Source organism: Sesamum indicum, unplaced genomic scaffold (genome assembly GCF_000512975.1).
Source record: "Sesamum indicum cultivar Zhongzhi No. 13 unplaced genomic scaffold, S_indicum_v1.0 scaffold00141, whole genome shotgun sequence".
NCBI lineage: Eukaryota > Viridiplantae > Streptophyta > Magnoliopsida > Lamiales > Pedaliaceae > Sesamum > Sesamum indicum.
Window position 1 is genome coordinate 252,967 of NW_011628058.1, and position 26,392 is coordinate 279,358.

General features: G+C 34.1%; 2 protein-coding genes across 2 annotated transcripts; one reads left to right on the plus strand and one right to left on the minus strand.

Moving 5' to 3' along the window:
* Positions 1-10,887: 10,887 nt before the first annotated feature.
* Positions 10,888-11,913, plus strand: LOC110011319. The gene has a single exon (XM_020691282.1). The coding sequence runs from the start codon at positions 10,888-10,890 to the stop codon at positions 11,911-11,913; it is 1,026 nt and encodes a 341-aa protein (XP_020546941.1).
* Positions 11,914-15,393: 3,480 nt separating this feature from the next.
* Positions 15,394-19,171, minus strand: LOC105179313 (NADPH-dependent 1-acyldihydroxyacetone phosphate reductase-like). The gene is given in 3 exon segments (XM_020691283.1): positions 15,394-15,563; positions 16,493-16,651; positions 18,994-19,171. Coding segments are annotated over 3 exon segments (507 nt in total).
* Positions 19,172-26,392: the final 7,221 nt, after the last annotated feature.

Sequence of the window (26,392 nt, forward strand, 5' to 3'; positions counted from 1 at the left end):
CAAACTTTGGAGCTCTGAAGTCTCATGGGATGGTAAATGGTTGCATAGCCAACACATGATTTAAGCATATGGACGCATATGGACATGAATCAGGCATAGAATATGACAAGTAGAGCCAACACATCATTTAAGCATGTTGACGCATATGGACATGAATTAGGCATAGAATATGACAAGTAGAAGAGAGTTAATGGACAATAAGAACACTAGAATTCTCATGCACTACATTCAAAATTGAATGTTGTACCATAAAATCACCATAAGCAAACTAGGCGTACCTAATACTAATATTCTGCATAGAGAATGTATACTTAGACTTTCTTGCCTTTTCCATTTCTAACTATTTTTACTTGTATGCAAAACAAGAGTCATTTAATTATTAACACCACAAACTTTGGAGCTCTGAAATCTCATGGGATGGTAAATGGTTGCATAGCCAACACATCATTTTCAGCATATGGATGCATATGGACATACATCAGGCATAGAATATGACAAGTAGAAGAGTAGTTAATGCTCGTTACATGAGTAAACCTGATCCTTACACTACTGTTTTAGCACTACTGCATTTTCCCACGCAAATTTTCATTGAAATATGAACTTTGAATAGTTTATGAACAGTGGCCAATATGTTACGAGAAAGTAATGCCTATAAAATGATAAATTTTCAATAGACCATGAAAAAGAAGGAGAAAATACCTGAACCAAGGTTTCTGTTGGGAGACTTTGGATGTCTGATGTGATTGTAGTCATCATCACCAGCACCCCAATACTTAAATGTGTTGCAACTGGCTAACAATAGATAATGAGTAGCTGCTTCAATAGCAACACAAGCAAAACAAAAAATCCCTCAAGTGACACATGAAAATATTCCTTGCTCATGTTCACAAGCTCTCTTTGTTTCAGAATCTACCAACTATGCATAAGGATCCATAGAAGGAACCAATACCAACTATGCATAAGGATCCATAGAAGGAACCAACTGCAGATCAGTGAAACTTAATCACAAGCAATACAGTGTGAAGTTTTGAACTCCAGATCAGGACTGAACATTCGATTTCTATCCTAGTACATTTATAGTTCATTTTCATCTCGTTGATTCATTAATATGAAATAAATAAAATAACTTACATATTGTAAGCATGTAAATGTATATGAAATTAATATCTTTACTAATTATATTAAAAATATTAGTTAGCATATTCTAAATGAAAACCATAGACTATAATTAAACAAATTTTTAAATAAAAAAAAACTGAAAAGAGAAGATGTGAACAATAAAAGAAAAGAAGTGTAAAGTAGTATTTGTTGAAGCTTCTCTTGATTCCATTGGTGAAATAATTCTAAGAACAAAAATAAGGAGGCAAAAGATGACACACAACATTAATTTTAAGGCATGCTAGCTCTAAACTTCACACAAAAATCCACACACCACAATAACAATAACACAAGAGTTAAATCTCACTGCTATAACTTCCAACTATGATGTTTAAAAGGCTATAACCTACCTCTCCCACTCCCATCCTCCAGGAAAATAGGGTTACTTAGCATCATTAAAGTATGCAATAAATTCATTCTTAATCACTGAAAATAAGCATGCATAAGAGCTTTAAAATATATCTTATCAGATTCCCCCACACCGGAATCATGATTGTCCTCAAGCATGTCTCAATCTAAATACACGAATTTTCCAAGAAGCAATTCTCAAATTTCTTTTCATGTCATTCAAGTATATCCCCTATACTAGTATGACTTAACAGTATAAGAAGAGCCAGCAATACTGACAAAGCACTTGCATCACAACATTCAGCACACAAGTATCCCATTGACTTCATCAAAATAAAATGAAACAAGTCTCAGCACTCTCACAAGGGTAGCACTCTCAAAAGGGTATCACTCTAATCACTCATAAAGTGTTTAAGAATTTGGGTTCCACTCAAATCAATACATAGAATCTCATTATAGGCTTGCTTGTGAATCAAATCTCCTTCACCAACGAAATGAAAATTAATACATGAACCAAAGGGTCTTTCCATGGGTTGTAATGGGGTTTAGGACAAGGTGTGGCAAAAGATAAGCTGAATTGTGACTTATGAACTCAAAGGAGTGATGCCAACCTAGTTGCTTATCCTTCCAACCGCATTGCTGTTTAACTCAAATCAAATGATTTGAACCATCAAACACCTCCAATTTTTCTTTTTGTTGTTTTTGCTTCTCTCTTTATTTTCTGAATCTTTTCTTCTTTCCTTTCTTTTTTTCTTTTTCTTCTCTTTATTCTTTCTGTTTCATCATTTGCTTTGTTTCTCTTTTGTTTCTCTTTTTTTTCTCAATCTTTTTCTTTCTCTTTTTTTCTTCTTTTTCCTTTTCTCTTATTCTTTCTGTTTCATCATTTGTTTTTCATTTCCTCGTCCCATTTCTTTTTATTTTTTTCTCTGGGACTAGCAGTGTATCCCTTGTATGCAACCTCATTTCATTCACTCATTTTCATGTTAATTTACAAACAACCAAGCCAAGACCACCCCCTTGAAGGGGTTCAAAATCATTTCAGGAGATAATCAAGAAGGGGATGATTAATCTTATAACACGGTTTAACAAACAAAGGAAAAGCCAAGGCTCAAATGAGTTTTGCTATGGATGAATTCAAAGTAGGTTCTTTTGAGGTCAATGGGGTATTCCTAAGTGCCCTTATCACTTTCATGCACCATCTTACAAGAATGTGAACTCAAAATGTATTACACAAACAAGTTCTAGAATGGAGACACTAAGTTTGATGCGCCTCAATCAAAAGAAATTTAGGAGCACTATTTAGATGAAAGTGCTTTGCCCCAAAAGCTCACACAAAGGCTTTTGTGCTGGTTCTTGAACATTGCTTATTTGATGCGGTCAATGGAACACACTTCACATAATTTTTTCTTAATATGCCACTAGTGCTAGTTTCTCCTACTTATCTTGACTTGTACCAAAAATTTCTATTAATCTAAGGGATATCACAAGACAACAATCAAAAAATTCAAGTGCTACCATAGGATAATTCACATATTTTTCTCAAGACAATAACTTCCTTCACAAGTTTCCGTGTTCATTAAGAATTTTCAACCCCCAAATAATAATTTTCAGTCTCCACACATCTACATTCCAACAAGTTAATTCCCTGACTAATCTAAGACTATTGTCACAATGAATATTGGGCTTCAATCTCTTGTTAACTTTATTACTAGTACTTTTTCTTAAAAATATTTTGAAGTTATACTTACACCTCCTCTAAAAATTCTTCCTTTTCACTTGACGTCCTTCTGTTAGAGTTAGGATGAAAAGTACTAACACTAACCAAAGAAATTACATAAATTTTAAATTTTTCCTGTTATTTAATATTTTCATATATATATTTTTATACTTATAAAAAGATAAATGTAATATACATATATATGTGGAGTGAGGTTAATATCAATATATTTTTTCCTTATGAGTATAAAATTATTACAAGGGAATGTTAAATGAGGGGTAAAGTTAAAATTTTTTTATGTAATTCTTTTTGCTAACATCAGCAATTTTTTGTCCAAATTCTAACAAAAGTATAAACAATAAATTTTCAGAAGGGTGTAAGCGTAATTTTGAAACTCTTTTGGGAGAAAGTGTAATTTTATATTTTTGAAAGAGGTCTAAGTATAATTAACCCCAAAGATTATGGCTAATAGATACTATTTACATGATCAACTAAAAATCGCTGTGAAAAAAATAAAGTTTTAACTATGGTTAATTAGCTTTTGCCATGGTTTTACTAACTAAATCATTTGTAATGATTTTTAGTTGTAACTAATATTTTGACCTCGTTTACTAAAAAACGGTTAATAGTTGTGAACCATTGTTCAACGCATTATGATTTTTTACTTTTAACCATTGTAATTAAACATAGCAAAAGTCATAAAATGTTTTAAAGAGTTTCATTTAATATTATAATGGTATAAATGAGAGGTACTAATGTGAAATAAACAATTTATATAAAATTTTAAATTCTAAAAATAGAATTTCGTTTTTAACATTCTAAAAGAATATTTATTTTAGATCTGATGAAATATTATTCATAGATTGTACTTAATTAATACGAAACATTAGGAGACCCAGATTTAAACCGCCGATTCGATCAGCAGTCGATCCTTGAACGAGTTAGGGTTCTTATTAAAATCATTACAGTCAAAATCAGGATGGACCGATTAAAATCGGACTGGCATGTGTACTAGCAAAACTCGGTCAACTTAATTATTATTTTTTTAAGAAATGAAAAACTCAAACTAAAGGAAACGATGCCAAAAAAAGAAAATTTTTAGTTTGGTTACAAGTGCGATACATTTACTATATGATTGGTGTACCATTCAAGAAAAGTGATCAATCACACTTGTTTTGAGATTAATTTGGTTTGGCCAAATCTGATCCATGTAAAAGAAATTTACAAGTTGGATTTTTCTTCTCATTCTTTCCCCTTTTCCCCAAACTTTTTCTCCTGACATTCTTGTACTTGTATTTATTTTATACTGAGACAGTGGTTGCTGTCTTTGTTAGTTCAAAAAAGAGTCAACTACCGTTGCCTCTCTAAAGCAACAAAGGCAGCAGTCACTCTGATGTACATAGTATGATTTGAGTTTGTTAATATTTTTAATTCGATCCAATTGATCAAACCTAATGTCAACCAGATCTGATTTTTAAATATTGATATTGAGTTGGAAGTAATAAATAACTTCAGGTGCAAGAAAAAACTAATCACAAGAAAGCCGACACGAAGAATAATTGCCCCCAGAGGAAATAAAAATTAAAGCTAGAGCTCCAGGTGAGCCCTCCACCTACTATATATGTAACATGATTTTAATTTGTTACGAACTTTCAGTTGCAGTTTATTTATCTATACTATTTATTAAAAATGTGACACTTAATAGTAATTAATTTTGATGACAAAATATTTATTTATAAAACTATCCTAAATATAGTTATTTATTCACAAGTATATATAATTATATATATATTATGAATATATAAGGAGTGTATTTCGAGTACTGTTAATTAATGTGAGTTTATTTATTGAGATTATAATGAAAAAGTATGTGCTTACTATTTGAATTTAAACAAACACCTAATTATTGTTTTCCTATTTTACAGTCATCGTGTTTGTACCGACTGTTAGTTTATTTACTATAATTATCATTTATTGTATAATTTTTTAGGTTAAATATAATTTTCTCCCATTAAAATGTACTGGGCAGAAACCCTGGCTAAACAAATGAAAGAGCAACCCGTCTTCCTGAACTTTGAAATTAAAATGAGGCAATTTGCCTCTCTTGCACCTCTCATTCTGAAATGAAAATGTAATGGGCAATTGATTTTTAATATATATAATGTCTGTTTTACTCCTACTTACTAATATAAAAACATAAATGCTGAATTACGTGCTTTTCCTATTTACTATCAAATTATCAATTTTTAGACAAATAGATATATATATATATATATATATATATAAAATGATGTTGTTTTAACAAAAAGTCATTAGGCTAGAAATGAATAGGGAGACAGTTGTTTGTTTATGTTTTCTTTTTAATAGGTTTTCTTGTTAAATGATAATATGCTTAGATTAATTAATGAAATTATATTTTATATTTGAATTGTGGTGTCAAATTAATATATTTTCAATGAGAATATGTATAGACAACCATATTTTTAGGCTTTCAAACTTCTTATTAAAAGTCCATGGAGATGGGTTGCCCTTTTTATTATTTTAAAAGGGGTATTAGCGACCACGATTAATTTTATCTGATGTAGGTCGGTCTAGGGCTAAAAAATATATTAAACTATTTGATACTCGACTAAAATCAATTGTAAAAGCTCGTTCGCTTGATTGTTAAACTTAACATGCTAAACTTGGACAAAAAATTTTGTTCGATAGACTTTGAAACTCGACTTAAACTTGTTTTGATTAGTTCAAAACTAACATCAGATACTTAAAAATATTGAATTTATTCGAACTCGACTCATATTTGATTCATCAACTAATGCTCATTTCAATTTATTTATTAGATCATCAATCAAACAAAATTCGCACACAATTTTTTAAACTCGATAATAATTCAAACAAACTTTGATAAGGATCTGCTGCAGCAGCAGCTGCAAACCAAGCAATTTGGTTGAAGAAACTGTTGATAGATTTTGGGAAAAGTAAAAAAGATGTTACTATGATTAAGGTTGACGAAAACGTCAGTCATTGCTATTGCAAAAAACCCTAGGCAGCGTGGAAGAACCAAACACATCAATATGGAGTTTCAAGCAATTAGAGAAGAAAAAGAGAATATAGAATTCAATCTGGTGTATTGTCGCTTTGAAGATTAGATGGCAGACATATTAACTAAAGCTCTTTCTAAAGCCAAGTTCGAAGAGCTAAGATCAAAGCTTAGAGTCTCCAGAAAAATTCTCCAAATTCTCCAAGAGGAGTGTTGCAGTTTGGGAATTTTTTCTAGGTACTTTAAAAATCATTTGTCATGATAGTGTGCACATGGTTTAGTTGTACAGGTGTAGAAATCCTTATTTTCTGGTACTTATTTTTTTCAAAAAAAACTAGGTGTGTTATTGGCTAGCATTGATCAAAATAATAAGATTTTTTGCTAATGCGATATATGTATCAAAATGTGATCTTCCATATAAAGCTTCATATGGGACCATACTAATATTAGAGTGAAAACTGTTATTATATGCAAACTCGATTAGAGGTAGATGATCATCCCAATTGCCCTTAAACTCCATTCTACAAGCTCTCATCATATCTTCTAGGGTTTAAATCTGTTTAAGGATGAAACGCAGTACTGAAATGTAATTTTATGCCTAACGCCCTTTGTAAACTTTTCCAAAAGCGTGAGGTGAATCAAGGATCTCTATCTGACACAATAATACAGACACTCCATGTAATCTCACTATATCGGAAATGTATAACCCAGCTCACTAATCCAAAGAATCAGTATTCGTAACCGGCAAGAAATGAACAGATTTCGTCAATCTATCCACAATTACCCAAATAACGTCGTGCTTTTTGAATGTACGCGGCAATCCCATGACAAAATCCATAGTGATCTTTTCCCACTTCCACTTTGGTATTAATAGAGTTTGAAGCTTACCTGCTGGTGCCTGATGTTCTGCCTTTACTTGTTGACATGTCAAACACTTAGCCGCAAATTAAGCCACATTCTTCTTCATTGGCTGCCACTAATAGTAAAGTCTTAAGTTTGGATACATTTTTGTAGTACCGGGGTACATCGCATAGCATATGGTGCATTATGAGCTTCTTGCAAAATCTCTTCTCGTAACCTATGTATATCAGGCGCACAAACTTTTTTTCCATTTACTATCACTCCATCAACTCTTATCAAAAAATTTGTTTTCTTACCTTGTCTTATACTTTCCAGCATCCATAATAAGAAAGGGTCTCGGGTCTGTGCTTCTTGGATCTGATCCAAAACGTATAGTCTAAGTTGCAAGGCTGCTAACAAATCCGCTACCTGATCAACCTCCAATTTCCTATTCATAGACCTAATCTGCAGTAGCAATGTCTGATAGTGACTCCCCAAATTGGCTAATGTACTCGAACTCTTTTCTACTCAAGGCATCTGCAACCACATTTACCTTCCCTGGATGGAAGTCGATGCAATCATAATCCTTCAGCAGTTCTATCCATCTTCTCTGTCTCAAATGCAATTCCTTCTGTGTCAAGATATATTTCAAACTTTTATGGTTAGTAAGGATTTGAAATTTTTTTTCATACAAATAATGTCTCCAAATCTTTAGTGCATGCACAATCGCGGCTAACTCCAAGTCATGTGTAGGATAATTTAACTCATGGTTCCTTAATTGGCGGGACGCATAAGCAATTACCTTTCTATTTTGCATTAACACACATCCCAAACCCTGTTTATAAGCGTCTGTATATACTATATATCTACTGCTACTAGATGGCAACACCAAAATCGGAGTGGAGGTCAATTTTGTTTTCAACTCATTCAAACTTTGTTGGCATTGTTCCATCCACTGAAATTCTACCCCCTTTCTCAGCAACTTCGTTAGAGGACCGAAAATTCTAGAGAGGCCCTCAACAAATGTCCTGTAATATCCAGCCAACATTAAGAAGCTCCGAACTTCAATTGAGTCCACTCCATAATAACCTTTACTTTTGAAGGGTCAGGCATAACCTTATCCCCAGATATCATGTACCCAAGGAAAACCACCCGATTTACCCAAAATTCACATTTGCTTAACTTAGCATATTACTCCTTCTCTTTCAAAATCTGTAACACTATCCTCAAATGTTTCTCATGCTCTTCCCTATTCTTCAAGTCCACCAATATGTCATCTATAAAACATAACAAAGTGATCCAGATATTCCTAAAATGTACGGTTCATCAACGACATAAACATCGCTGGTGCATTGTTAACCCAAAGAGCATCACCAAAAACTCATAATGACCATAACAAGTTCGGAAAGTTGTCTTTGGTATATTATTCTATGCTATCCTCAACTGCCAATACCCAGACCTCAAATCGGTTTTTGAAAATATTGTAGCTCCCTTTAACTGGTCTAGCAAGTCATCAATCCTCGGCAATGGATATTTATTCTTCATTGTTACCCTATGTAATTGGCGGTAATCGACGCATAACCTCATACTCCCATCTTTCTTCTTCACAAACAGCATTGGTGCTCCCCACAGCGAAGTACTCGGCCTGATAAACCCTTTCCCCAATAATTGTTCGATTTACTTTTTAAGCTCTTGTAATTACATTGGGGCCATTCAACTCCTGTGGGTTTAGGTGGGAGTACATTCAGTGGGACACAAAACCGCAGCAGTGTTGGAAGAAAGTGGTAGAGGAGTTGGTAGAGGTAGAGGTAAGGGCACTGGTAGGAGAGGTAGTGATAACGCTATTGGTAGAAATATGCGGGGAACCGGAGCACAAGTTACTGAGGGGCAGACTCAAGCAACGATATATAATGAACGATCGGTTTCAATGACGTGGTATCAGGTATGATCTTGTTATTTGACGTTGAGGCTTATTTTTTTATTGATCTTAGCTATATACATTCATACATTTCATGAAAACTTGATTCTAAAAAACCTGGTGAAAATAGCCCTTGAGGATATAATTTGATAGTTTATTTACAGCATCAATGGAGGTTTATATCAGTTTGGATGGTCACTGTTGCTCAGCTGCTGAAGGATGGATTAACTCATTGTCGTGATAAGAACAAACGTAATAAAAACGAAGTTTCGCTTCTATTAGTTGCTAGCGACTTTATTAGTTGTGTATTGTATTAGAAATTGTTCTATTCTTAAAAGCGCACGTACGCCTTTATTTGTTAAAAGGCGAGTTAGTTTGAGTTAGTTGAGAATAGCAACTCTATATATATCTGTGTACGTCTTCTTCTTCAAATATAACAAGAAGAACAGAGAAGAAACTTGAGCTTTTGAATGAAACTTCTTTTCTTGCTGATTTTAATTCTCCTTTCATTTTCTTCAATGAATTTCTCCATAGCTTCAGTTGCCAATTTTACACCCTATAAGGCTACTCAAGTGATCAAGCTACAGTCTTGTCGTTGCTTACACAGGAGGAAGGTGTTTCGTATCTTGAACAGAAATGGAAGCTCGGACAGAACTTTATGGACGAATTTGGAGATAGCTGTTGAGGTAGGTGATGAAGTCGCTGCTGTTGTTGATCAAGCCTTGCAGGTGCAAGCTGGTGTTGAGGCTGACCTCCTTGACCAAGGATGAAAGAAAGAAGGCGTGTCTGCAGTCATTGTACAGTCATTTATATGCATTTTTTTATTGGTCCACGTAGGATGACGAGGCAGTTGATGAGTTGTTATTTTGTTAGCAACATTCTGTTATTTAAAAACAGAGCTCCTTCTTCTCCATTGTATCACTGAAAACATACTGCAATTTACATGAGAAAGATGACAGATTTTCGCCTGCAATTTGCTCTTTGTTTTATCTCTTTCTTTTACAATTTGAACATGGTATCAGAGCCTTCATCTTGAAGGTCTATTGACATCCTTGATTTCACAAAATCTGCTGTAAGTAGTATAGCCATGACGGGGGTAAATTACATTTGGTCCCATAAGTGGACCCGATTTCAATTTTAGTCCCATACTAAGGGCAATTCGCACATTTGGTCCCGTATGTGGATTTTTTTCCAATTTCAGTACCAAATGGGGATTTTCGTTAGAAGTGAACCACAGCTGCTGAAATTCGTCTGCTGCTATTAAATATGGAGGGAATTGGAGGGAAAATCAGCAACTTGGTGGGAAATTACATTATACTCTCTTCCTTATATTTCTTCATTTTTCTCTTGCATTTAGTAGAAAAAATTCCACAAAATATGGCTGCTAATAAAGAAATTTTTTGTCATTGTCATCATGGACCGACGACAACCCAGGTAGGAGGTTTTTTGAGTGTACGAAAAAAGGAAGCAGGTGTGGTTTTTTTCGTTGGAAAAATCCACTGATGTGTGCAAGGGCAAAGGTTATCATACCCAAATTGCTTCGAAAACTGAATAGATTGAAGGACAAAATTGCACATATGCAACAAAGACAATCTGTTTTAGTTTATTTTATAGTGTTGTTTAAATATTGATTTGGTTGCATAATGTAATTTCCCACCAAGTTGCTGATTTTTCCTCCAATTCTCCATGCTTTCCCTCAACAGACAGATTTCAGCAGCTGCCATTAACTTTTAACGGAAATCCCCCTCTGGTACTGAAATTGAAAAAAAAATTCACATATGGGATCAAATGTGCGAATTGCCCTTAGTATGGGACTAAAATTGGAATGGAGTCCACTTATGGGACCAAAAATATAATTTACCCGCCATGACGGATTCACCAACATCGGAGGGGGATCAATGTGAACGGGATGTATTGTACCTTCATCCTTTTGATAACTCCAGCTTCACGCTGGTTTCTTTGCCGTTGAATGGTGCGAATTTTTTTACTTGGAGTAGAGCGGTCTATGTTGCTCTAGGTTGCATGATGAAACTTGCATTCATAGACGGAACGTTTCCACAACCTCCACCAGGTTCTGCTCTATTTGAACAATGGAGGCGAGCGGATCTGATGGTGACATCTTGGCTTTGGAACTCAATCGCCAAAGACATCGTGGAAGGATTTATGTACGTCAGCTCCTCACGTGAATTGTGGCTGGAGATCCAAGCTCGGTATGGCCGGAGTAGTGGTCCTATGATTTACCAACTGCAACGAGAGATTTCGTTGATTTCACAAGGTGACATGACTCTAACAAGCTACTTAACTAAGGTAAAGAAGTTGTGGAACGAACTATTTTGCTTGGCTCCATCGCTAAAGTGCACCTGTGGAGCATGCACATGCGGCATAAATAAGGCTATTGGGGAGATGTACACTGCGTTGCAGCTTATGCAATTCCTCATGGGTCTCCATGAGAGCTTTGACAAGGAGAAAAGTCAATTGCTCAAGATGGACCCGTTGCCGGACTTAGAGAAGGCTTTCTTGATATTATTTGCTGTTCAACAACAACGAAGCATTCAGACACACGTTGTAGAGAATAATGCTACTGCAGCTTATCAAGTTTCTTTTAAACAAAACAGAGGTCCTCCTCAGAAGCAAACTCAGAGGCGTAGGATGCTTCAAGATAAACGATGTATGATTTTTACACATTGTCATAAGCAAGGACATTTGAGAGAAACATGTTTTCAACTCCACGGCACACCAGAGTGGTACAAGGCACTAAATGATAAGAAGAAGGAATCTAAAGATAGCTACAGATTTGCGGGGAATTTAAGCACAAAGGAAGCCAGAAATATGGACATTACTGCAGCTAAGATGGACACTAAGGCCAATATTGCTGATTTGGTAACAGAATGATGAAAAGCAAGGAAAACTCCTTTGATCCTATCTCTGAATTCGCGAGTTATGTTCACTCCGAAGAAGAATTCGCAGGTAATGCCTCTGCTTCTACTGCAATAAATCTTGGTGATTGGATTTTTTATTCCGGTGCTACGAACCATGTATGTGCGCATTTGCCTTCATTCGTCACCTACTCTGCTTGTTCACGCACACACTCTGTACACTTGCCTGATGGGAGTAAGAAGACAGTGGTGTACATTGGTACTGTGAGGATGTCAAATGAACTTGTGCTTGATTCGGTACTCTATATCCCTGATTTCTCTGTCAACCTTCTATCAATCAGTCAGCTTGTAATGAAAATCGCTACTCTTGTTCTTTCAATCAATTTGAATGCGTGGTGCAGGACCAGGAAACTAAGCGAGTGCTGGCAAAGGGGAGGTTAAATAAGAAGTTATACACTTTACAGACTTCTGTTCCTACGAATCTGTCTATACCCACTATATTTGTTCCCACTTATTCTACTACTTCTACTGATTGTAATGATGTGTTATGGCATGCAAGGATGGGACATGCTTCTATGAGTGCAATAAGACATATACCAGAATGTAACATTTCAAGTGACTCAACGGAAATGAAATGTGAAATTTGTCCAAAGGCTAAACAATCAAGAGTTCCCTTTTTGCCAAGTGATTCACATGCAGCTACAATATTTGAGTTGGTACATTTGGATGTCTGGGGGGCTTATGAAACGACCTCTCTAAGTGGTTGTTATTATGTTTTAACCGTGTTGGATGATCACAGCAGGTCCTTATGGACCTCTCTCATTAAGCACAAGGACCAAGTTGCTAGCACCCTTCGCTCCTTTGTGGCCCTGGTAGAAACACAGTTTGGAACGAGGATAAAGGTATTACGTTCCGATAACGGATCAGAGTTTGTGAATGTACAATGCCAGAACTTATGTCAAAAATCTGGAATCAGACATCAAACGTCGTGTATGTACACCCCCCAATAGAACGGAAGGATTGAAAGAAGACATAGGCAACTTCTAAATATCGCCAGAGCATTGCTATTTCATGCTACACTTCCCCTCATGTTTTGGGGAGAATCCATATTGGTTGCGACCTACATCATCAATAGGACGCCCTCTGCTATTTTGGGTTGGCAAACACCCTTTAGTGTTCTGCTTGGTCGTTCCCCTACGTACAACCACTTCAAGATTTTTTGTTGTCTCTGCTTCGCTACTAACTTCAATCCACATAGAGTGTATGATTTGGAGGATCATGTTCTTTTCACCTCGAGGGATGTAGTCTTTCACGAACGGGTATTTCCTTTTGCTCAAGACCTAAATTCTGAGCATGTTGACTGCCCACTTCCCTTAATTCCAGTTGGCAGTAACATTGAAGATTCTGCAGGGTCACATACAGCCCCGTCTATGTCTTCGCCTTCATTGACTGCAGCTCCTTTAGACGATGATGAAATTACAGAGTGATGATGCTTTACAGCCTCAATCTTTGCTCCGCAGATCCATTAGAATCAGTCAAAGACGTCAATGGCTTAACAACTTCGTCTGTCAGCACAATGCCTCACTCTTACAGTCCTCTTCGGCCACTTATGCCTCCTTCGTGGTCTCTTTAAACGTTGTACAAGAACCTCGTTCATTTGCTGAAGCTGTGCAACACCCACAATGGAAGGAAACTATGGATAATGAGATTCAGGCATTAGAAAAAAACAACACTTGGAGGTTCACACTTCTTCCAGCTGGTAAGCGAGCAATAGGTTGTAAGTGGGTATTCAAGGTGGAGCTGCGAGTGGATGGAAGCATTGAACGATACAAGGCTCGCCTTGTTGCTAAAGGCTTCAACCAAATTGAAGGGATCGACTATACAGAGAGTTTCTCCCCTATGGCGAAAACAGTTACTGTACGTGTGTTTCTTACACTTGTTGCTGCCAATTGCTGGGTCCTTCACCAACTGGAAGTTAATAATGTGTTCCTCCACTGATATTTAGATGAGGACATATATATGACACCTCCTGCAGGTTATAAGGTTGGCTCCGGGCTCGTTTGCAAGCTAGAAAGGTCCTTATATGACTTAAAATAAGCCTCGCGGCAATGGAATGTAGAGCTCACGTTGAAGTTTCATGAATTTGGTTTTGTTCAAGTCCTCACGATCATTGCTTATTTCTTCTACACACTGATCAACGGATTAGTCTCGATTCTGGTATATGTGGACGACATCCTCTTAGCTGGTGGTAACATTCATGAACCTGACAAGGTGAAGTCTTATTTACACGACCTTTTCACCATAAGAGATATTGGCGAGGCACGATATTTCCTGGGTTTGGAAATCACACGTAATTAAGAAGGCATATATCAGACTAAATATGTGTTAGACATTGTTGTTGATGCTGGGCTGTAACATGCCCAGGCAGTTCCCACACCACTTCCATCGGGTCTCAAACTCAGTTCAGACACTGGTGCCTTACTTTCTACCCCTGACCGCTATCGACATCTCATTGGGCGCTTACTCTATCTAAGCTTCACTAGGCCTGATATCTCTCACTCAGTGCAACAGTTAAGCCAATGTGATGCACATTGGATGGCTGCACTTCATGTGGTTAAATACCTTAAGCGATGCCCTTCTCTTGGTATTTTTTTGCCTGTTGCTAACTCTCGGCGACTCCGAGTTTATTGCGATGCCGATTGGGCATCTTGCCCAGACTCCAGGCGTTCATTGACGGGTTTTTGCATTTTTTGGGGTAATGCTTTGGTTTCTTGGAAGACCAAGAAGCAGACGACTGTTTCTCGTTCCACCGCGGAGGCTGAGTATCGTAGCTTGGCTGCAACGGTTTGTGAGCTTCGTTGGCTATCTTACCTTCTGGCTGATTTTGGTGTTGATCTCAGTTTGCCTATTTCCTTATACTGTGATAACAAGGCAGGAATCCACATTCTAGCTAATCTGGTATTTCACTAATGCACGAAACATATCGAAATCGATTGGCATGTCGTGCGAGATGCGTATAAAGCTGGTTTCATCTCCCCTGTTTTGGTTCGCAGTCGCACGTAGCTAGCTGATGCCTTTACGAAGGCTCTTTCCATTAAACTCTTCTCTGAATTTCACTCCTAGTTGGGTCTTGTGTCCTTCGGCCGCAGTCCCACTAGTGGGGGGGGGTTGTTGAGGTAGGTGATGAAGTCGCTGCTGCTGTTGCTGCTGGTGTTGAGGCTGACCTCCTTGACCAAGGATGAAAGAAAGAATGCGTGTCTGCAGTCATTGCACAGTCCTTTATATGCATTTTTTGGTTGGTCCACGTAGGATGACGAGGCAGCTGATGAGTTGTTATTCTGTTAGCAGCATTCTGTTATTTGAAAACAGAGCTTCATCTTCTCCATTGTATCACTGAGAACATACTGCAATTTACATGAGAAAGATGACATATTTTCGCCTGCAATTTGCTCTCTGTTTTATCTCTTCCTTTTACAATTTGAACAATAGGAAACATTCAGACACCCGTGAGAGTATCAATAAATGCATGTAGAAAAGCTTTGGATGCAATATAAGCACCTGCCCATGGCAAAGGAGCCAAAGTCGTTATGCTTCCAACATTAACGGATTTGCCCTTCTTCCTGGATGCCATGTGAGGTACTACAGCTTGAATCAGCCTTAATGCACCTTAAAATTAAGAGGAATCTGTACATTATCATCAGGCAAAACAGACAACTACACATGGTAGAATCCATCGAAATGCTAGCAGCACAAGACAGAGGGCTACAAGCTAAGGAACTTATTACAATGAAATAGTGCAAAAGTTTAAATATATCCTACATCCTTAACAACAACATTGATCAAGCAAATTTACCAACCAATTTTCAAGTAGATTATTCTCTTTTTTATGTAGTTAGGGTGGCAAAAGTACATTGTGGGCATGTAATTTTGGAGGATCGTCATTTAAATATCCAGATGACAAATAGTATACTAGATTATATTTTCAATTTTGTTAATTTTAGTTCATGGCCCATTGAGAAGTTGGGGATTTTGCCATTTTGCAGGGAAAATTCGCATTGTTTTTTGCACGTGAGTATTCAATTTCATGTTCTATAAATTAAGAGACAATACTACTTTTAGTGGTACCAGGAATTTAATACACAACAATTTCAAACTTTACATATAAAAAACATGCAAATTTCCCTCCAAAACAAAAAATCCCCAACTTCTATTCTTGTGAGCCGCATATGGTCGAATTCCAGCTAAATTGAGAATTTTCGATGACCAATGTACTAAAATTATAATAAATTCAACATATCGATATTTCACTGCAAAAAAATAGCTCAATAACTATGAATCAATTTCTTGTATCAAATAATATAGATCCATTAAAATTTTATTTGCTAATTAATTCCAACTATTTTGTTTGTTTTTTTACCAAAAGTGCACCCAATTTTCCTCAAACATATATCTACCTATAAACTTCTTGAAGAAGAATCATCAGATATGGGTTCCAACAAGCTAAAAATAAAGAAGGCAAATGAGCATCGAAACACCACATACACAAAGAAATTAAGATATTAAAATTCTCAAAGATTAATCACTCTTTTGACCACCATAAACATTGGTATTGAAGGTCTGTTCAATGGCGGACAGTGGCACTTCAGCGAGGGGCACCACGCACGGGACTCCAGCGTTGTTCACCACCACATCAATGCGCTCGAACTTCTTCAGAACGGTGGAGAGAGCATGGCGGGCGCTCTTGTCGGAGGACATGTGACATCCGTAGAATTTTTCACATAATTGGAAGACTAATTGATAATTTTTAAGAATTTAAGTTTAATTAGTAAATAAATTATAAATTGAATTTGAGATATAATAAAATTTGAACGGAATAAATTGGAGTTTGTTATAATATTTAGGGACAAATTATATTAATTAAAAAAATTAGAAGGACATAATGGGTATTTTGAAAAAGTTTAATTATATATACATAAATATATATATTTATAATGAGAGAAGAGAGAGAGGATGTAGTGGCGGCCACCGCCAACCCACTCCTCTCTCCTCTCTTTCTCAATTTCAACACACACACATGCACAATTTCACACATAACACACACTGTAAGTTACCATTTCGCTCTCGTCCGAAGGAGAAAACAGAGATTTGAAATTATAATTATATTTTTTATTAATTTATATAATTATATTATTTAATTAGTTCATTTAAATAAATATTGATTATAGATATACTATTTAATCGGCGTATTTTACGAGTTTGGCTATTTAAATTAGTATCGAATTAAATATCACATTTGATATAAAAATGATATACTTGGTTAATTAAATTATTACATTTGTTAGAGTTAATTATTATTATAGCTAATTTACACAATTTCATCGTAATGATTAATCAAATATGTAATTCTATGGATTATTGCTTGATTAAATTATATAGCAACGATAAATTGGTAGAAAATTCATAGAAATGTTTCGAAAATTATATTTAAGGAATATTATGTTATTAAAAAGGGAAGACGATGTTTTAATGATAATCTCATTTACGGATTTATTAAAAACGATAATATAAATATATAAGGGGTTTGATTAAATGAATTCTTATGAATTAGTTGATAAATTAGATATATGTTTGAAAAGCTTAGAAAAGGTAGTTATTTAAAATAAAATGGAACAGGGGTTTGGACTTTAATATAAATAGAATATTAAAAGATTGGTAGAAAATGTACAAATATTATATAATATTTTATTTAAAGTTTATGATATTCTATATATATTGATCATACGTATAATATTCTATTATAGGACGTGACGACAAAGTAGAGGGTTGAGCAGTCCCTCGTGAAATCGAAGCATTTTGGGATTTAATGTAAGTATAGCTAATTGAATTTATGTATATAGCTATTGTGTAGTATTGTATAAATTATATATATTGGTTTCTTGGATGTGATCGTGAACTTGGCTTTATATTTATATACGTGGATTTCGTATATTAATTGTTTATATAATTAGTTGTGGATTATTTGTTAGATTACCATAATATTGGTGAAATTATTACAATGTGTTATGTGATGGTACTAAAGAGACATATGGGATATGGTTATGTGATGATCGTATAATTGATCGAATGAAATCAAATTGGGAGTTATTATTGAGAAAGTAATTATTATAAAGAATAGAATGATAATCGTGAATTGAAATAAAAGATGGTGCTTACCTAGTTGGGAACACAGTCAATGATTTATGATAATGTGATTGATGATGATGTGATTGATGATGATGTGATATGAAAAACATATGAATTAAGCTAGGTACCATGGCGCGTACGGTACCGGGGGTATTCCGGGCAGCGGGGAATATTCTTTACTATTAGCTACACAGTTGGAGTAAAAGAGTATGGGGATATCACATACAATGGGTATCCTATGCTGTATATGATATGACGATGAGATGATGATGGCCGGCGAAACCATTGACTGATGTACTCCAACTAGAGTAAGTAGGGCCCTTCGTTAATAAGAGATAGCTTCAAATATTATATTGTGGATTAATGTACAGTCGGGGGCGTGCTTTATTCTTTTTATCTGTTGTTGCTATATGACGAATATTTGTTAATTGATGTGATTGCATTGTACGTGACTTGTAGTCTATGAGCGTATGTATAGACTGGTTAACTATACTTATTGAGTAGGCAGCTCATTCCTTGCCACGTACTTTTCAAAGAATAGGTCAAACTAACTAACCACATTGGACTTTGAGCTGTGGCGTAGTCTTTATTAGGTGGGTCAACTGTGACATCTGAACCGGAGTTTTTGGCTGTTTGAATGTTAAATATTCTGGTCTTTTGTCAGGGTTTGTGTCTTAAACTGTGGTACTACTTCTTTTGAGGTTATGTACATGAGGACATCTAGTGAGTGTAAATATAAACTTTTGAAGGTATCTATTACCTTTTTTGATATATATATATATATATATATTATATTGATATATTAGAATCTATTTTACGGGTTAAAAGAGAATTACTTAAGGAATGAATTCTAATTAAAGAAAGAATCAAATAGTGATAATTAGATGTAGCAAGTAGGGGGTATTATAGGACACGTCGAGCTCTTGAAGGAAGAACCTAGGGTCTCTCTATAGGCCGGAGACGGAGGAGAGCGAACACGCAGTCGCCACCACGAGGAAGTCCCGGGCGGCGAACTCGAGGGCCAGTGCGTGGCCTATACCTCCGATGGAACACCCCATTATCACAACCACTTGCTTCTCGTCGATACCCATGATATTTCACAGGGATTGCTACTGCTGGATAAGGATAAGGGGAAATGACATGGTAACTATTACTGGAAATTATCAATTCACACCCCAAAAATTAGGTTAATTAAATTTGGCGTCAATATATTACAAGACTTATTCCTTGTGTTTGGATTTGTGTTTTAAGTGTTTTTTTTTTTTTTTTGTGCTTTGAAAATAAAGAGAGAAAAATAAAGATAAGTAAGTGTGTTGAAAATAGACGATATTTGGATTTGTGTTTCGGGTAATTTAAAATATTTTAAAATAAGTGGTGTATGTTTGATGTTGGAATTTGGGAGACAAAAATCAATATTTATTGTCAAATCATATATTTTTATATATAAATATGTATATATAAATATTTTATGTTTAATGTTGTATTTTTTGGAGATAAAAATTACTGTTTATTGTCAAATCATGTCTGTTTTATATTATATATATAGAACGTTAAAAAACAGAAAATACGCTGATAAGATGTAAAAACACAAAAATAAACATTGAGTATGTTTTATCTTGTCTCGTAAAATGCGAGAACACGAATCCAAACACAGCCACTATCTTCTTCTCATATTCTTTTAAAAATATACAGTCTGAGTCCTTGACGTACTCTCTGACTCTACGTTATTCATTGTATGAATAGTAATTTATCCCCCTTTGATCTTGAAAATGAGCATATTATCCCCTATAAAAAAAATATAGCAATTTACTCCCCTATACTTTTTAAAATGAAGCAATTTACCTTATACAGGAAGGTAAATTGCTTCAATTTAAAAACATAAGGAGGTAAATTATTGTATTTTTAAAAAATATAGAGAGGTAAATTGCGATTATTTTTTCATAAGAGGATAATTTACTCATTTGTAATATTATAAGGAGGTTGCTTGCATTTTTTTCGTTATTTATTTGTTTTACAGAATCTGGACGTGTATGTAAATGAGGTATTATTCAAATAGTAAAATCGGGACTCCACAGTTAATTAGAGGTCTTTAAATTTTATTTATTTAACTATATTGTATATTAACAAAGAACACATCTTTTTTTTTATAGGTTTTATATTTAATTTATTTTTTTAAAATTTTTATTTAACTTCCTCCCTCTCTAATTATTTCATTTTATTTTTTTAAATATCGTTTCATCTATTTCTATTATTATTTTTTTATAAATTTGATATTAACTTATTATTTTAAATATACTTTATTAAATAATAAAATATAAAAATATTTTATTTTAAATGATATTTATAAAAGTTACGTAAACATGTGGCGTATCACAAATTACTAATTTTCATGAAAGGGGAAGATGTCTCTGAATTTGAATAGCAAGAAGTGGGTGTTTATTTATTTTATAATATTTTTTATTTTTTATTTTTTTAATTAGAAATTGTCGATGTGATGGGTATATTTTTTATATTATGAATATATTGAATGATATTAAAAATATTATGAACAGACATATGCCAGCATTGGTCTTTTTATCTCGAAAATCCATCGATAATGAATTTATGTAATTCATATAAGTAACTACGCTAAAGAAAAGATGATTCTTCACTACAGCTCATTGTTGTGGTTAAAAAGAAAAATTATGGTGAATACAAATTAGTTATTGACATATAAATTGTTGTTTTGCAAGTGAGGTCAAAATATAAAGTCATTGATAAAATTTTGATCGAAGCTAAAAAATTATAAAAAATATTAATTAATTTTTTGTATTCATTTTATACCGTGTTTAGTGGTATTAATTTATTACTTTTAGATCATAATCATTTATAATGTACAAAAAAATATTTTTTTGATAGTGTCACCTCATTACGTAGAAAAGAGAAGACTAACATCGAAAAATAGATTGAAGTGACAGTTTTAATATTCTAATAAATAATGTAATTTTTTTAGTAATAATAATTCTTATTTTATGAGAATGAGTCTTATAGTTTTGATAATGACTATTATTTTCTAGAAGATATTAGGAGCAAGAGTTCTTGACAGAAAAAATGTACATAAAATTGTCAAAAAAATAACTAGTGATGATCTAAGTGATCAAACAAGCAATTGTTGTTATTTATTGTGTTGTCACTGCTTACTTATATTATTAATTTTATCTATAATTTTTGTCACTAATTATAATTATATAAAAATAAGATAAAAATTATTATTATTTTGTACATATTTTTATTAACAACTTTAAATGTATCACCTAATATTTGTCATTAATGCTCCATTTTGTTATAGTGCCTCTTATAATTGAGAAATTTAACTTTTCCATGGCATTGGGTTGGAGACTGATCGACCGAATCAAACTGCAAAAAAAGTAAAGAGTTTGAGATTGGAGGAATATATTTTTTGAAACTTAAAATTTAATATGGTGAGTCACATAACGCTTGAGGAAAAATTGCATAGGATGTAATTTAGGGAAAAAGAAAATTTACATCATACAATTTTGACTCGAATCATTTGTATCCTTTAATTTTGGTGATATTAATTTCAACCTTTAGTTTAATTTATGATCATTTTGTCATTTTGATGATAAAGTCCAACAGTTCATCCCAATGTTCTTAAAAAGCCAACATGCTTTCAAATTAAAATTAAGCATAAAAAATTCAGGTACTTTGTTCTCGAGTATTCCAAGTCCTTGATTTTACGGACATCCACCAACCACACTGCTGTAACAGATGATTCGCAGGTACTTGCTCATTCAACAACAAACTGATAGTCCTATTTCATTTCCTATATTAGGATATAAAAGCACTCCGTTATAGAGACTTATAAAATTTTGATTGAACAAGTTGAACAGAATCCTTCAATTTATTGAAGAAAATTGGAAATATTAGATAGATATTTTTTTCTCTATATGAGAGACAATTATTTAGCCTCTCATAGAAAAGAGGACTTGACTCTGTGCTGAAATCCCCATACACTTGGAAAATCCTAATAATTGAAACTCTAAAGGCTTAATTTATTTTCTGAAGAGTTGAAGAAAATTTTCGATGATCTCCATCTGTAATTGCAAGTTTGGAGCCTTGCCCGCTTAGTTCTCACGTTATTAACAAAAGTAATGCCTTTCGAATTGGTTCCATTAAGTCGTGCCATAACGAGCTCGAGGCTAGTTTAGTACTCTTGATGGCGATCGAGAAAGTGTCAAGATCAGCTTGTTGGACTTGGCCAGTTATTTGGGCTTTCATCATTAGGTGTCCATACTTTTTGTCCAGCTCCTCAAGGTTTTCCCTAAGATGCCTGAGCCTTACAATGATGAATTTGCTTCAGATGCTTCCATCTCTCGTCAAGAAATCTACAAGAATATTTTCATGGGATTTGATAATAACTATATTATAACAACAATATTGACATTCCACTTTCCATTTAATAATACGAGCTTTCTCAATTTTTTTATTCAAGTTTATTTTTAAGGAATGATTTAACATTCGTATTATTAACTTTAAAAGTAAATTCTTTGATTAGTAAGAATAAAGGCCATTTTTTAAATGCCTTCCAAACTGCAAAAAACTCTTTCTCGTTAATACGCCAAACTTTGGCTTGTTGCTCTGTGAGCAATCCTTGTATATCTACATGGTTCTTCACTAGTAGTTGTTTCTTCATGAGCGTTGCTGCCTACCAATAATCATTGACATTCGTATAGACTACCAATTCATCTTCATCGTATGGAATAACAAGCTTTGGTAGGTTATTGTAAACTTTTCCTAATCACGAACCTTTTGGATGTGAATTTCCTCTCATTTTCACTTTAAACTTTTTGTTCCTTCGAGAGTGGCTGGAGATCTATTCTGTATCTTGCAAGATCTTTAATGAAGATTCCTGCAAAATTAACAACTCCCAAGAAGCTTGAAGTTGCTTCTTATCTGTATAAATATCAAGGAAATTGAATTTTTTCCACAGTGTGCTGCAGCTCAATACCTGTTTCGTCAATAAGAACTCTAAGAAATTCAATTTATTAACTGCTATACTGACTATCTTTTCAAAAGGCGTTAAACAATCTCAATGTAATGCATCAGAAAATATTTTAAGATGCTTAATATGATCCTGTATATTTTAGATGCAACTAAAATGTCATCTATATAGACAAACAGAAACTCAAGATAGTCTTTAAAAAGATTATTCATTTTTCTTTGAAATATCTAGGGTGCATTAGCAAGCCCCATAAGTACATTGCAAATATATTATCCTTGTGGTGTGAAAAATGTTGTGTATTTCTTCAAATCATTTTTCATCTTAATCTGATTTTTGCACCCTTAATATAATCAATCAAGTGTTCTCTGCTTGGAATATAATAACCATCAAATTCTAATATTTTATTAATACCTTGATACTTAATTACTGACCTGGGTTTTCCTCACTTTCAAACCATAGTTTCTTCCCAGAAAACTAGGGCTACTGTAGAGAGTAAAGGCTCGATGAGTTTTAGATTGATATGCTCCTTAATGATTTCTTCTATATCTTTCATATCCTCTATATTTATTCGGATAGGTTTGTATCCAACAAAGTCGTACTTACATTTTTCGTTGACTTTCGGAGTAGCTTTGATTTTGTTTTCATCTCACCATGCTAGAGGGGGTTCTCACTGAATTTCCTTTGGATTAGTCTCTTGACAATTCCGAGAGAAAAATTAGTTTATAATTCATTTATGTTTAATGACTTGTACTCCTGTTACGCTTCTTTGAAAATTCTACTCCTTCAAAAGTATTGTTGAAACTTTGTTGCGTAAAAGACAAAAGAGCCTTACCAAATTTATTTTATCCTGCATTTTAAAATGGGTTAATTTGGCATCACAATCACCATCTTTGTTGGGAAAATTTATGGACATTCTCTTGTTAAATGACTTTTCTCTTCGCGAAATCTGTATCTCACTACCACTGTTAGTAGTAAAACTCAACATATTTTTGTTGTTATCCAGTGTGTATTTTGCAAAGGTATGGATAACATTGTTTCATAGCAAAGTGTCTGGACATTTATCATAAAAGTATATAGGAAGTGTTTTAACTTGAACCAAAGTGTTCCAAATGTTCCTCCAATCATAATTTTGGCTTCATGTATTACCTTAGTGAGTATTAGGATTTTTTTCGTGAAAAATCCCTTCTTGTAATAACAGATACGATTTCCATAGCTTCGTTAGGATAAAACTTTAGGTTCTGCTGTATAAATTCCTGATTCTAGATCAATATAAGCTACAAAAATATTCTGGTTTATATTAATCATATAACATACTTATGGATATGTATATAGAAAAGCGACTAGTCATTCGATTCTTGTGGTAACATTATCTAGGCCAAATTCCATACCATTACCTTTTCTTCCCCATGGTATATGATTTTTGTTCTCTCAATCTCAAAGTCAAACTCCCATTTTCTCGTCATGCAACACTTGCAATCATGATTTCATAGCCTGCTATTTCTAGCATGCCTTCATATTTACCAATAATGGATTATTGCAAACGATATAAGTCATCACATGAAAAATAAATTTTTTTCTCAATGATGTCAAATACAACTTGAATTTATTTCCAACCTTCAGTGCATCTATGTTTTACATTATCAGCCCTAATTGCCTGTAGGGTTAAAATTTTTAACAAGTCCTCTTTTCCTATGCATGCTATCCTCTAAAAAGGACGTCCTGCTACTAAACTCAGTTCTAAAGCTAAGTGTTTGATCTAAAACTGGGTGATCTTTTATTATAATATCAACACTTCCTATTCTGGGTATTCTAATTGAATTTGGTGTCATTACCTTAGCATATTCCTTGAAAATTCTAGCAATCACAATATATTCTTTCCTACTATATAAATCAGAATGTTGCGTATTGAAAGGGAAATAATCTATTCTATATGTTGTGGAATATGGTCTATTTTTTTTTTCGTAAGATCTTTTCTCTTAAAATCCTGATGAAGGGTTAAGACACGACTGAAATCATGGTCAACTAGATTATATACAGTCTTAGGGAGATATCAAACATTAACTTTCCTGCATGTAAATTTTCAATCATTGTTCCAAGATATCCATCTCTTAAATTATTGATTGTTCTACCCATTATTGATAAATGTATATCTGAATCAATTAATTTCTTAAAAAATGTTTTTATTACTACTTCAATATCCAGTATTGATAAATGTACTTTTGAATCAATTCATTCCTTGTAGATTATGTGATACTTTATCTGGTTCAACCCTATTTGGTTGAGAACTCTGCCAATTCCTCCAATCGTATAACCATCGTGTGGGCTGATATTAGGGTCTTGACACATGATTCTTTCATGATTTTGTTTCATACCATCATTCTTGAAAAGAATCCTGACAGGCTTTCAGAGGTTTGAAGCCTATCTCCTTCGTTGTAATTGTTCTGACTCAGTTAAAGATCCATTTGGATTACTATCTATTTCTTCCTTATAGGCTCTTTCATCTGAAGGATGGTCTTCGAATTGGTATATGGGTACCAAATCACCATAGTAAACTACATCTAAGATGTCATCATGGCTTCAAATAATTATAACTCACCATGTTTTTACAGGCAGTCTGGAGATATATGTCCTTTAGCTCCAAATGTAGAGCAACTAAAATTCTTGAAACATTCAATCGCTCTGGTGTGAGCTAGTCTAAAAGTTCTTTTTGTAGGGCTTCTTCCCATGGATCTTGCATCTGTTTGTTTAGATCCTTGAGATGAAGCCTTTGTTAGTCCTATTCTCTGACTAGATTTCTATGCTTTGGCCTTTGATTTTGGACCACATGATCTCTATCGGAAAGAGAATTTTCTACAACTCTTTGGGTAGAAGTTACTGTTATGCTTCTTCCTCTTCCTTGGCTCATTCGATTCTCCTATAATTATTGGAAAATTATTATTATCGCAACAAAGAGAGGTTCTTTTGATCTTACCTCTCAGTTTTTTCATGTTCTTTTGAACGGATGCTTGATAACACCAATCCTTCAGTTTGTCTTTGAGGAAAGACATCCTCCTTGTTATTGAATCCAACTATTGTTCGGATATTTTGTACAATTGGATTAACATTTCCCTATATAGACTGCAAATATTTTCAAAGAACATAGGAGCAACTATTTCTATTACTACTCCACTCTAGAAGAAATACTTGTGGAACCAACAGATATATTCATTTACTGCACAAATATTTCTAATTTCAAGGCCAAAAAGAGTTTGTGAGTACTCTCTACCATTTTCAGTCTGCTTCCTTTGATATATCCATCTCCGATGAAATG

Coding starts and splice junctions, on each gene's coding strand:
- LOC110011319 (XM_020691282.1), top strand. CDS start 10,888: ATGACGGATTCACCAACATCGGAGGGGGATCAATGTGAACGGGATGTA.